General features: G+C 39.5%; 1 protein-coding gene across 2 annotated transcripts in view; it reads left to right on the top strand.

The window, feature by feature from the left end:
* The window catches only part of BDP1 (B double prime 1, subunit of RNA polymerase III transcription initiation factor IIIB), a 94,326-nt gene that overhangs the window by 12,263 nt on the left and 67,984 nt on the right, over positions 1 to 14,079 (top strand). For both annotated transcript variants that reach the window (XM_008067883.2, XM_021717500.1), the window contains exons 5-9: positions 1,431 to 1,559; positions 2,673 to 2,806; positions 5,122 to 5,216; positions 9,113 to 9,167; positions 13,418 to 13,561. In XM_008067883.2, the coding sequence (XP_008066074.1) occupies positions 1,431 to 1,559; positions 2,673 to 2,806; positions 5,122 to 5,216; positions 9,113 to 9,167; positions 13,418 to 13,561 (557 nt within the window). The remainder of the gene's footprint in view (positions 1 to 1,430; positions 1,560 to 2,672; positions 2,807 to 5,121; positions 5,217 to 9,112; positions 9,168 to 13,417; positions 13,562 to 14,079) is intronic.

Genomic DNA, 14,079 nt, shown 5'->3' with positions numbered 1-14,079 from the left:
ATGAGGTCTCACTGCCCAGGCGGGTCTCGAACCCGCAGACTCAGGCAATCCACTCACCTCAGCCTCCCAAAGGCGCGGGATTACAGGCTGAGCCACCGAGCCCAGATTATTCACATCCATTTTAACCTCAGAGATTAGGACAGAGTAAGAAGTCAAACACAGTTTTACAAATAATGACTCCAAATCTCACTGTCTACTACACTGTCTTCTCAAGATTATATTGAAACAAATATAACCTATAAGCCTGAAAAGCATAATTTACTTTTAAAGCTTTAGAGTTCTAATTTAAAACAACGTGGAAAGCCGGGCTCGGTGGCTCAGCCTGTAATCCCGCACCTTTGGGAGGCTGAGGTGAGTGGATTGCCTGAGTCTGCGGGTTCGAGACCCACCTGGGCAGCGAGACCTCATCTCTACAATAAATCAAAAAATCAGCGGGCGTGGTAGCGTGCGCCTGTAATTCCGTCTACTCGGAAGGCTGAGGCAGAAGGATTGCCGGAGCCCAGCAGGTCGAGGCTGCGGTGGCTGGGAGTGGCCACTGTACTCCAGTCTGGGTGACAGAGTGAGACTCCAATTAAAAAAAAAAATGGATGTGAATATAGTAACCCTGAAGGATTATTCTGATGAATTAATAAAATGATCTGGAAACTAATGCTATTTGACTACAGAGGTGGTGGTGGTGATTATTATTAAATTAGACTCTTGCTCTGTTGCCCAGGCTGGAGTGCAATGGTGCCATCATAGCTCACTGCACCCTCAAACTCGTGGGCTCAAGCAATCATGCCTCAGCCTCACGAGTAGCTGGGACAGCAGGCAGGAATCACCTCGCCTGTTGGATTATTGTTGTTAATTCATTAATAAGTAGATGGCTTATTCTGATATTGTATTGAGATAGAGAAAATGAACATTTATTTCTCTGTATATTAAAAGAGAGTAAAGGCTTCTTACTAAATACTTCCAGATAAAATTTGAGAAAATCCTATAATTACATCTTCACTAACACAGTGTTTTCAGTTAGGTTCTGGGGCAAAGTGGAAGTAGCTAGAAGGTTGACTTTGAATAGTTTATTTTAATGTGTGTACTCTGAACCGGGCTCGGTGGCTCAGCCTGTAATCCCGTGCCTTTGGGAGGCTGAGGTGAGTGGATTGCCTGAGTCCATGGGTTTGAGACCCACCTGGGCACCTTGGCGCGACTTCAACTCTACAATTAATCAAAAATTAGCCGGGTGTGGTAGCGTGTGCCTGTAGTTCTAGCTACTTGGAAGACTGAGGCGGAAGGATCGCTGGAGCACAGCAGGTCGAGGCTGCGGTGACCAGGAGTGGCTACTGGGTGACAGAGTGAGACTCCAACTCAAAAATAAAAAAAATAAAGTGTGTAATATTCAGGAAACACTTCTTAAGGAAATATGAATTAACCTATCTTATATTTGATAGGCAGGAGAGTAAGAGTACTCCTGATGCTGAAGATAATGAAGAAATGGAAGAAGAAAGAGATGATGGGCCGTTACTTGTTCCTCGAGTAAAAGTGGCAGAAGACGGTTCTATTATTTTGGATGAAGAAAGGTTGGTTTGGAAAGAGCAAGAGAGCGTGGTTTTATGAGAACAAGCATGCTTTGTCTATTGAGAGAGATCCTTTTTCTCTGTCATTGTCATTTCGACCCTGATGTTAATATTTACAATAATGAATATTGCAAATAGGAAGATGGGTTAGATTAATTATAATTTTTAGCAATTTTAATAATGCTGTGTTTTGTTTGAGAAGTTAGTACTGCCGCGCTGACATCCATTAACCTAACACCGTTGTTTACTAACTTTACTGGCAGTTGAGTCGAGCTGCTGAACTAACCACATGCTGTCTTCCACAGAGGCTAGATTTCTAAGATTGACTCAGTCTTGAAGTCAGTATTTGAGTTTTCATATTATTAACTAACATCATATTCTGGTGTGTGGTTAGCTAGTGGATATGCAGTGAGACACAGGCTTAACACATTTTATGATTTTTGTTATGGTGAGGCTTAATTCACCATCTGGTTTCTCAGTTATTATACTAAATTTCTCATGTTGGGCATTGTGGAATTTAGTTGCCTTAAGTGTATTATTTAGGATAACTTAGTAAGTAAATAAAAAAGAGCAATGGAAAATTTTGGCAGTTTATTTAGGAGAAAAATAATAGCATTTACATTTTATAATTAAGCGAAAATGTAATACTGCTAATAATAATTATTTTTGCATGCTGTTTCCCTTTAGTTTGTGGTGATGATTTTGGTGGTCATTGACTAGTTAAAAGCATATTTTGCTACTTTCTCTGCAGAAATGTAAAATATACATATCTAAATATAAATATAAAGCAATGCTTATAATTTCTAAATCTTTCCATTGGGCCTAGCACTGTAATATGCATTGAGTATAAGAGTCATACAGAAGTCGATAAAAATAACTTTTTTAGGTGGCCCAAAGCTGTTTTGTAAATATTGCTGTTACAGATTTTGGAAATCAGTTGGCACTTATTTCTACCCTAGGAGTCACATTTTAAATAAAAATTAGCAGATGCTTGGAAAATACCCATATTTCAAACATGTATTATTATACCTGACTGCCATTTAATTATTTAAATCTCGTTTATTTTTTCCTTACTTGTTTTTAGTGTTACTCTATTTGAAAATGTGTTTCTTTCAGTTTAACTGTAGAAGTTTTACGAACAAAAGGCCCCTGTGTTGTTGAAGAAAATGACCCCATATTTGAGCGTGGTTCTACAACTACGTATTCCAGCTTTAGGAAAAACTATTACTCTAAACCTTGGTCAAATAAAGGTAACTGACTTTCATTTAGAAGTATGTAAATTATTTATATGAAATGAAGCAAACTAATTTATATTTCTGAATTAAATCAGGTCTCCCTAAGTAAAGAAAATGCAATGACCATGTTGTTTTCTCTCAGGCTGATTTTACTGGCACCTCCCACTACCCGTCTGTGGAACTGTATCTCTGACTTCATCTTAGAAATCTTTTTTTTTTTTTTTTTTTTGAGTTAGAGTCTCACTATGTCACCCAGACTGGAGTGTAGTGGCCGCTCCTGGCCACCGCAGCCTCGACCTGCTGGGCTCCAGCGATCCTTCCGCCTCAGCCTTCCGAGTAGCCGGAATTACAGGCATGCGCTACCATGCCCGACTGATTTTTTGATTTATTGTAGAGATGAGGTTTCGCTGCCCAGGCGGGTCTCGAACCCGCAGGCTCAGGCAATCTACTCACCTCAGCCTCCCAAAGGTGCGGGATTACAGGCTGAACCACCAAGCCTGGCTCTTAGAAATCTTTTAACGAATGTGGTTTATAGTCATTTTGTCTGAAATTTTCGTCTCTGTAAAATCCTTGTACGACAATACCATTGAAGTGCAAATTAACAGTGCAATATTTCTAACACTCAAAATGTTTTACCTCAGATAGTATTATGTAAAAAGTTTCTATAGGTAAAAATTATGCTGTTAAAAAAAGTACACTGTATGTTGCGTGGTGGTGCTTATTATTTACTTTTTACTTTAAAAAGCAAGTTTGTTTTGGAAAAAAATGTAAACACAGTAGAATATAGAATGAAAAGAGAGATTCTGTATTTCTCTTCGCTGACTTCCCCATTCCCATTCTCCTGAGATAACTTTTTTTTTTGGGGTCTGAGTTTCGCTCTGTTGCCCAGGCTGGAGTGCAGTGCTGCAATCATGGGTACTGCAGCCTTGACCTGCTGGACTCAGATGATCTTTCCACCCCAGCCTTCCAAGTACCTGGAACTACAGGTGTGTGCCACCATGCCTGGCTAAATTTTTCTTTTTAAATTGGAGAGACGAGGTCTTGCCAAGTTTCCTAGGCTGGTCTTGATCGGGCAGTTATCTTGCCTCCACCACCCAAAGTGCTGGGCATGAGCCACTGCGCCCCTCCCTGAAGTAACTTGTATTAACAATTTCTCATGTATTTTTCTAGCACTTTCTTTATTCTTTTGATGGTGATGACTCACTGCAGCCTCAGACTCCTAGGCTTGAGTGATCCTCCCACCTCAGCCTCCTGAGTAGCTAGGACTGTGGCATGCTCTACTATACCCAGCTAATTTTTGACTTTTTGTAGGGATAAGATCTCACTGTATTATCCTAGCTAGTCTCAAACTCCTGAACTCAAGTGATCTGTCACCTCAGCCTCTCAAAGTGCTGGGATTACAGGTGCGAGCCACCATACCTGGCTCTACTTTCTTTAATACTACTTAGTACGTATTAGTTGCTTGCATCGTGTAACCTTATACTGGCTATGACTGACAGTATAAAAAAAAAAAAAAACTTTGAATGAGACCAAGATAGGCAGAATGCCTTTTTAAAAAATATTTTGATTCCAGCTGCTTTGCTATAAGTATGCACATTTCTTATACTGCATTAAAAAAAAAAAAATTTAAAGAAGGCATTTTTAGATATTCTGTGAGGATCTTTCCAATAAAATTAAGTACTGTCAGACTTTTTTTTTTGAGTCGGAGTCTCACTATTGAGCAGGCTGGAGTGCAGTGCCACGCTCATGTCCACCGCAGCCTTGACCTGCTGGGCTCAGACGATCCTTCCACCTCCGCCTTCCGAGTAGCTGGAACTACGAGAGTGTACCACTACGCTTGGCTCATTTTTTTGATTTATTGTAGAGACTAGGTCTCCCATGTTACCTAGACTGATCTTGAACCCTTGGGCTCAGGTAATCCTTGCATCTGCCTCCTAAAGTGCTGGAATTACAGGCATGAGCCACCATGCCTGGCCTGTGTCAAACTTCTTTTTTTTTTTCCTTTTTTAGTTGGAGTCTCACTCTGTTGCACAGGTGATCCTTCTGCTTTAGCCCTCTAAGTAGGTGGACCAGGCACACACTACCATATCCAGTTAATTTTTTAATTTATTGTAGAGATGAGGTCTCGCTAAGTTGCCCTGTCTGGCCTCGAACCCCTGGTCTCAGGCAATCCTCTCACCTCAGCCTCCCAAAGTTCTGGGATTGCAGGCTTGAGCCATTGCGTCAAGTATCAGACTTATTTTTAACTCAGAATATATATGTAAGATTTCTTTTTTCTGATTTATCGAGAAGATTAATTTGCAGTCATTTTAAATCTTTTATTTTTACAGAAACAGATATGTTTTTTTTAGCCATCAGCATGGTAGGAACTGACTTCTCTATGATTGGACAACTTTTTCCTCACAGAGCAAGAATAGAAATTAAGGTAAAGTATACCTGTCATGTTTGTTTATTGGAAAGAGACCAAAAATTACAAATGTTGTTATTTTTTTTTCTTTTAGTTAAATCTCAGCATCTTTTTTCAGTATTTATGTTTGTGTTTCATTTATCCTTCTTTACTGCTTGAAAAGTAATGCAGTGTAATATTTCTCAGTTTTGCTATGGGTACAAATCTCCTTAATTTTAGTATATTTTTTTACTTATATTGTCCACATTGAAAATGAATTTGAGGGATACCAAAAAGGTACTGAAACTAAGATAAAAGAAGAGTTAGATAATGAAGAGGGAAAGTAAATCTACCAGAATACTTAGGTTGCTTATAGCTTTTTGAACACGAAACCTCCCTTCAGAATTTCCTAGGAACGCATGAAGAGAAGAATTTTGAGTTTATTTAGTACTTATCTGATCTAAGTATTGCTTTCCTAGGCCACCTTAACTCAGTGGGACTATTAACAAATCAGTGTGGCACTATTAGCAGAAGAATGAGCTTTCTCTGTTTTTTAAGTTTCTTTGCTGAGAAACTTTTTACAAGTTTTCTGGGTTGGAGTGCATTTGAGTGCTCTCACGCTATTTTGCCATAATGCATTCTCAATTCATAGTGAGATGTTTACCCAACTGTGGGCTTTTTCCTTCATTTCTCATCCCTCTCAGGTTCATTACAGAAATAAAAGGAGCCATTAGAAAAGACAGATTTCTTTTCCCCCCTAGAATTAGACTGGGGGGAAAGTGCTCCCAGAGTGCTGGGATTTATAGTCTGAGCCACTGAGCCCAGCCTGATCCTTCCATCTTAACTCTCTGAGGAGCTAGGGCTGTAGGTGCTGGCTACCAGGCCCTGTTAATTTTCCTTTTTTGGAGAGACAGAGTCTCACTATTTTGCCCAGGCTAGTCTCAAAACTTCTTCCTGGCCTCCAGAGATCCTCATCTCAGCCTCCCAAAGTGTTGGAATTATAGGCATGACTTACTATGCCTGACCTAGATCTATAAATTTTTACTTCATGTAGTTTGAAGCTCTTTTGTTCAATGTATTTACATTTAAGATGCAGATGATTGATCCTTTCATCATTAGGACATATTTATTTTTATTTATTTTGAAGTGGGGTCTTGCTGTGTTGATTGGGTTGGAGTACAGTGGTTTTTCACAGGTGAAATCATAGCACACTGCATCCTCAAACTCCTGGGCTCAAGCAGTCTTTTGGCCTCAGCCTCCCAGTTAGCTGAGGTGCATGTTACTGTGCCTGACTCCTCCATTTTTGTGTGTATGTACTCTTTTGCTTTAACCTGTCTGTGTCTTTATATTTTAAGTAGGCATTTTATAGACTGCATATAGTTGGGTTATGCTTTTTTTTTTTTTTTAAACTTTGCACAGGGGCAGGCTCATCTTTGTATTGTTCCAATATTTTAGTATTGCTGCCAAATGGAGGACCATGCTTTTTAAAAATCTATGCCTTTTTTTCCCCAGAAAGAGTTATTTTAATTATCATTAAACATTATCCCAAAAGTGTCATTTTACTCCGTATCTCATTATTTTATAAGAAATAACATTAGGCCTGGCTTAGTGGCTCATGTCTGTAATCCCAGCACTTTGGGAGGCCAAGGTGGGAGGATTTGCTTGAGTCCAGGAGTTCCACACTACCCTGGGCAACATAGCAAGACTCTGTCTCTAAAAATAAATAAATAAATAAAAAGCAAATAATCGTTAGGGTTTAGAACTAAGGAGAAATAAATGATTTAGCATTAGAAAACCTAGGAACAAAGATAAATACAGATAAAGTATATATGAAAAAGGAAAATGTTAACGAGGTCTTTCCATTAGGATGGGCCAGAGTCTATCATCTTGCCGTGTTGTATAACTTTAGTATCTTCCTTCTGCTCTCATTCCTATAGTCGCTTCTGTCTATTAGGCCTTGTGATCTGGATATGTGCAACCCATACTTAGGCCAAGGACCCATGGGGCATTTCCACCAGGCTGTTGAGGTTCCCCTCTACACAGTTCCTTTCTAGAACCATGCTCCTGAAGATTCTCTACCTCCCTAGCTCAGTTGGATTGCTGTGTTCTGTTTGGCCTTTACCTCCTTTCCTTGGTTAGAAAATTGAGCATAAGACTGGGCAAGGTGACTCAAGCCTGTAATCCTAGCACTTTGGGAGGTTGAGGTGAGAGGATTACGAGACCAGCCCTCATCTCTACAATAAATAAAAAAATTAGCCGGGCATGGTAGTGCCCTCCTGTAGTTCCGGCTACTTGGAAGTATGAGGCAGAAGGATTGCTGGAGCCCAGCAGGTCGACGCTGGGGTGGCTATGAGTGTGCCACTGCACTCCCTCTTCGGCGATGGAGTGAGACTCCAACTCAAAAAAATTTGAGTATAAGCAAAGAATTTGGTCCGTCTTTTCTTCGGGATTGTGGTCTTGCTCTGTTATCCAGTGCTTGAAAATAGATGCATACATTTTGCTTAGTATGAAGATTATTTATGGTGGAGTTGGATGTGTGGAACGTGTCTATAACCACTTACTTTCTCAGGGTCAGAAGTGGAAATTAGGGAATTTATATTATGATCTTGGAATTTGGCCTATAATGATTCCTGCCTGTGAAATCATTGACCAATATATTCTTCATAAAAGCTTTATATTGTTCTGACTTATATTGCTAAATAGGGAAAATATGATGTAGCAGTGTTTTAGAATTGAATAATGCCTGAAGCCTTTAACATTCTCTCAGGACATCTAATTTAATGATTATAGCCTGCCACTTTCTGTGGAGATAACTTTTGTTAACTTTTGAGGAAATTTTTAAAGAACAGTATGATCTTTTAAGGCAGAAGCACGATCATCCTTGAAAATTCTGTATCACATGGTAAACTTGTCATGTTGAAAAATAAAGAATGGAAAAGAGGGTAACCTGAAGATTAAAAGATGTTAAAGTTATATGAAGTTTTAAAAATATGAGCAAGACTAAACTGTAGCGCCTAAGGATGCACACTTGGGTCATAAACAATAAAGACATACGAGAGAGTGATTGCTTTCAAAGTCAGATTAGTGGTTAAGTTCTTTTGAAGGGAGGAGAGGGGCCATGAAGCATTTCCTTTGTTTTGTGTGTTTTCTATGTCTGTATATTTTTTGCAATAAAAAGTTTTATTTTGTGTTTTTAATTGAAGCTTGTAGATCATTTTGGCTGACTTTTTCTCCTCTGAGATTGTGTGTCCATGATTAGGCATTCTCAGACATAGACTTACGCCCTCAGTCTTTCCTGTAACCTTAGGATGGATTGCACCTTAAGCCTTAGCATCTGCATCTTAATGGAGGTCATCTGTTGTGAAACTAAGGAGGGAGATCTTTGGTGTTGAGAAAAGCATGAGGAAATGTGTCTTAATATAGAGAAGGTTCTCAAGGTCATCTTGGCCTGCTTCAAAATTTTGCTTAGTTATTTCTCTACTGTCTCTCTTCCATGCCACTGGAAACATCATTAGAGCAATAATGTGAGATGTTTAACTCGATATGAGTAATTAATTCTTTAAACGTTAATACTAGTTAGCTTAATTGATTATAGGTTTGATCTGCTTCCATGTTTGACTTTATTTTTTTGTGTCTTCTGTAAATCCAGCTTCCATTGCTGATTCATACTGTAGATAATGAGCATGAGGAAGCTCAGTGAAAATCTTTCCTCTTTATTTTTAAAAAGCTAAAGGTTTAACTTGCCTGTTGGCAAAGACATATTTAGTAGAGAATAGTATGTTATTCATAAGAATTTCATTTTAATGTTTACTGTTTTTTTTTTGTTGTTTTTTTTTTCTGGCAGGACAAGGGTCAAATGAGGGCCAGTTAGATGGTCAATGTTTATTGTTTTTAAAAAATCTTGTTTAATGGGTTTTTTTTGTTGTTGTTAACAGAATAAATTTAAACGTGAAGAGAAAACAAATGGATGGAGAATAGACAAAGCATTCCGTAAGTATCAAGACCTCTTTTACAAAGTATTACTTGAAGAGCCTAAAAAAGAACCAATCTTGGCCGGGCATGGTGACTCAGCCTGTAATCCCGTGCTTTGGGAGGCTGAGGTGAGTGGATTGCCTGAGCCCAAGGGTTCGAGACCCACCTGGGCAACTTGGTGAGACCTTATCTCTACAATAAATCAAAAACTAGCTGGGCGTGGTAGCGTGCACTTGTAGTTCCAGCTACTTGGAAGGCTGAGGCAGAAGGATCTCTGGAGCCCAGCAGGTCGAGGCTGCAGTGGCTGGGAATGGCCACTGCACTCCAGTCTGAGTGACAGAGTGAGACTCCAACTCAAAAAAAAAAAAAAGAAGAAAAAAAAAAGAACCAATCTTTTGTCTTTGGCTTCAGTGCGTTTTAAATTTGTTTTGTTCCTGTGTTGGCATAGCTAGAATATGACTGCAAAATTTTCTATTTAGCAGTATGGGTCTGGCAGTTGCTACAAATCTGTAGGTAAAGGATTAGTTAACACAGCTAGATACAAGTAAACAGTTCTAATTCTAAGTCCAAGAGGTTATAGAGGGACTGATGGTACCACTTCTAAATATTCTTTATTCTAAAGGAACTGTAGTCAAGGAGATAATTGTTTCTGAAAGATAGAGTACATAGATGTTTATTTCTAGTAGTCAGTCATTCAGTCAGCAACACTGATCACCTACTGAATGCTTAGTTACTCTTCTATTTTTGATATCAAGGATATACTGGTGAACACGGCATATGAAAATCCTTAAGTCTAATTGGATGAGGGAAGAAATATAGTTGATTAACACAATAATTTTAGATGATTAATGTCGAAGAAGAAGAAAATAGAGGGAGTTGGGGGGATACATGTTTGGATTGGGTCATCAGGAAAGATCTGTCTAAAGAGGTAGCATTTGAATTTAGATATGATTTAAAGGAATGATAGATACATTTCAGCTTCTAATGTCTTCTTTAAAATTAACTTTTTTTTTTTTGAGTTGGGGTCTCTTTTGCTCAGACTGGAGTGCAGTGGCATACTCATGGCCAACGCAGCCTTGATCTGCTGGGCTTAGGTGATCCTTCCGCTTCAGCCTTCCAAGTAGCTGGGACTACAGGCATGTACCACCATGCCTGGCTAATTGTTTTGATTTATTGTAGATATGAGATTTCTCCATGTTTCCCAAGCTGGTCTTGAACCTGTGGGCTCAGGCAATCATCTCACCTCTGCCTCCCAATGTGCTGGGATTATAGGCATGAGCCATCATGCCTGGCCAACTTTTTCTTATTTTTAAGTCTAGAGAAAGACATCAAGGGATCTGTAATGAGGTGTAATTAAATTTACTGTTTAAAATAGTTCCTGGCCTGGGAAGGTGGCTCGTGCCTATAATCCCAGCACTTTGGGAGACCGAGGTGAGAGGATTGTCTGAGCCCACGGGTTTGAGACTAGCCTGGGCAGCTTGGTGAGAACTCATCTCTACAATAAATCAAAAAAATTAGCCGGGCGTGGTGGCACATGCCTGTAGTTCAGCTACTTGGAAGCTGAGGCAGGATCGCCTGAGCCCAGCAGGTTGAGGCTGTGGTGGCTGTGAACATGCTACTGCCCTCTAGCCTGGGCGACAGAGTGAGACTCCAACTCAAAAAAAAAAAAAAAATTTGGTAGTTCCTGTCTTTGTTTGGAGGATATGTATTTTTCATGGAGCTATAATAGTAATTTATGATTAATAAATATATTCAGTGTCCATTTAGCTATAAGATTAGCCATAGTGCTAATTTTAGAAAAAAATCCAAGTATAGCAAGAATTTAGGTTATGTAGCATGTACATTTATTTATGAGTAGACACTGAGGTAGGTGGGTAGAACCTACACCCAATGTTGTATTGGGTCTTCAGTGAGACCACTTCCAGAAATGGCTCCTAGAAGATCTGAAATACTGTGGGCCTCAACCCACTCCATGTTAGAGAAGTGGTCCTGAAACTTTTCATTAGGTTTACACATTATAATCAGAAAATAAAACAAGCCAGGTGCAGTGACTCACTTCTGTAATCCCAGCATTTTGGGATGTGGAGGCAGGAGGATTGCCTGAGCCCAGGACTTCGAGACTAGCCTGGGTAACATGGCGGGACCTCGTCTCTACAATAAATCAAAAAATTAGCCGGGTGTGGTGTTGTGTGCCTGTGATCCCAGCTACTTGGAAGGCTGGAGTAGAAGGATCGCCTGAGCCCAGCAGATTGAGGCTGCGGTAGCTGTGAGCATGCCACTGCATTCTAGCCTGGGCAACAGTGAGACTTTGACTCAAAAAAAAAAAACAAAAAAAAGAAACCTGGTGGAGTGGCTCATGCCTGTAATCCCAGCACTTTGGGAGGTGGATGCCAGAGGATTGCCTGAGCTTGCCGGTTTGAGACCAGGCTGGGCAACATGGAGAGACCTTGTCTCTACAATAAATAAAAATATTACCTGTCGTGGTGGCGCATGCCTATAGTTCTAGCTACTTGGAAGACTGAGACGGAAGGGTCACAGGTCGAGGCTGTGGTGACTGTGAGCAGCATGCCACTGCATTCCGGCCTGGGCGACAGAGTAAGACTCCAACAAAAAAAAATCCATTTGGAGTGTGAAGTCTTTTCAAAGAACATTTTAATAGCTGTCTTTAAAACTCACTGATTTTGAGCATAGTGCTGTGTGCCTGTAATACCAGCTACTTAGTAGGTTGAAGTGGGAGAAGCTCTTGAGCCCAGGAATTTGAGGCCACCCTGGGCAACATAACAACACCCCATCTCAAAACAAAAACAAAAAAACCTCACTGATTTTGGTGCTTTGTATTGGGCAATTTTTAAAAAAAGTTAAACTCTCATAGGGTTTTTTGGGGACACTTATATTTTTAATTTCTCTGGAAACCATGTGGATGGAGATCCTTTATGGCTTCTTTTGAGTGCTGTCTCTTTCAGAATCGTTGTTGTGGAGCGTCAGAACAGATTCACTGTGGGTCATCCATAAAGCAGGGCCTTTAGGGACCCCAGATTTGAAATTAGTTTCCTGAGACTATTTTTATTTAGTAGTGCCTTTTTCTCTCTTTTGTTTTTGAGCTGGAGTCTCACTTTATTACCCAGTTTGGAGTACAGTGGCATAGTAATTGCTCACTGCAGCCTCTGCCTCCTGGGCTCAGGTGATCCTGCCTCTGCCTCTGAGTAGCTGGGACTACAGGCACTTGCCACCTTGCCTGGCTATTTTTTTTATTTTTTATTTTTGTCAAGCCGAGATCTTGCTGTGTTGTCTAGACTGGTCTCAAACTCCTGGTCTCAAGCACTCCTCTTAGCTTGGCCTCCCAAAGTGCTGGAATTATAGGCAAGAGCCACTGTATCTAACTATATACCTCTTTTTCGGAGCCCATCTTGTAATCTAACCAATCTTCAGCTTATGTGAAGGAGAAAAACAGAAGAGTAAGTTTCTTCCATATTTTTATGGTATGTATATAAAGCACCGTTTTCTCCACATTCACAAGTTTGGATGTAGTGCTTAGGCAAGGATTTGATCCTGTACTGGATTTATTCCTGGTTTGTTCCCTGATGGCTTTTGCTGATGTAGTGCAGTTGATGTGTATTTAGTGGGAATGTTCCTGATTAGTATTCAGCTACTTTCCACTTGGCTGGCATTTGGAAGAGTAAATAGTTAAATAAATGGTTGTGATAGAGGTAGGGCATGTGGTGGTAGATAGGTATTTTGAGAACTTCTTAGTCATTTTTGTCATTTAAAATATTGATTTGTATTTACACACAGTTCAAAGTGTAGTTTGAATTTTGATAAAGAATGTACCAGTATAGCCACTACCCCCCAAAACAGAGGGATCATATTTATCACTTTAGAAGGTCTCTCATTTCCCTTTCCAGTCAATCAAATGCTATCTTCCTAAGGCAACCAGTGTTTTTACTTGAATCGCTATAGATTAGTTTAGTATGTTCTGGAATATCTTATCCATGGAATCATATAGTATGTATTCTTTTGTATGTGGTTTCTTTGACCATGTTTTTAAGATTCACCCATATTGTTGCTTAAATCAGTAGTTCTTTTTTGGTTTTCAACTAGTTTATTCCTTTTATTGCTGTGGTGTTCTGTTATGTACTTATTTTTTCATTTTCCTGCTTATAGACAAGCCCATTTGTTTTTGATGTTATACTTTTAGAAAAAGAAAAAAAAACTAGAAATAGTTTTTTAAAAAACAAAAACTTGAAAGTTCTTTTTCTTTTTTTAAACAGAGGAAAAGCGCCCTTTTGACTTCGATTTTTTTGCTCATTTGCTTCAGAAAGTTCTTGCTGAAGAAGAGAAGAGAAAACAAAAATCTGTTAAAAACCAGAGTTTAAAGGAGAAGAAATCCTCCAAACCACAGAAAAGCCTAAAAGGTATTGATTTTAAAAGAAAAAGTGCTACACTGTTTAGTAATAATAGACTTATAATATTGTCCCTCTGGTCTTTGAGAGATCATGTGTAGCAGGTAGTTAAGATCATCAAAGCATCCAAATTGTAGAGAGTTGTTTGTTCTTCGTTCTACCAGTTATCTGCCAAAAATAACAACTTTTAATTTTAATTTTTTGTTTGTTTTGGAGTCAGAATCTCTGTCACCCAGGCTGTCATGCAGTGGTGCAGTCATGGCTACCACAGCCTCGACCTTCTGGACTCAAGTGATCCTTCTGCCTCAGCTTCCCTAGTTGCTGGGACTATAGACTTGAGCCAATACCCCGACTTTTTGTTGTTGTTGTTGATATTTTGTAGAGACGAGGTCTCACTAAGTTACCCTTGCTGGTCTCGAACCCCTGAGCCCAGGCAATCCTCTTGCTTTGGCCTCCCAAAGTACTGAGATTATAGGCATGAGCCACTGTGCCTGACTCCACTTGATTTTTTTTTTTTTTTTTTTTTTTTT

The sequence above is a fragment of the Carlito syrichta genome, unplaced genomic scaffold (genome assembly GCF_000164805.1).
Source record: "Carlito syrichta isolate Samal-C Ts95f unplaced genomic scaffold, Tarsius_syrichta-2.0.1 Scaffold309812, whole genome shotgun sequence".
NCBI classification, from domain to species: Eukaryota; Metazoa; Chordata; class Mammalia; order Primates; family Tarsiidae; genus Carlito; species Carlito syrichta.
Note: the sequence above shows the minus strand (reverse complement) of the source record. Positions and strands in the feature narration are given on the sequence as shown.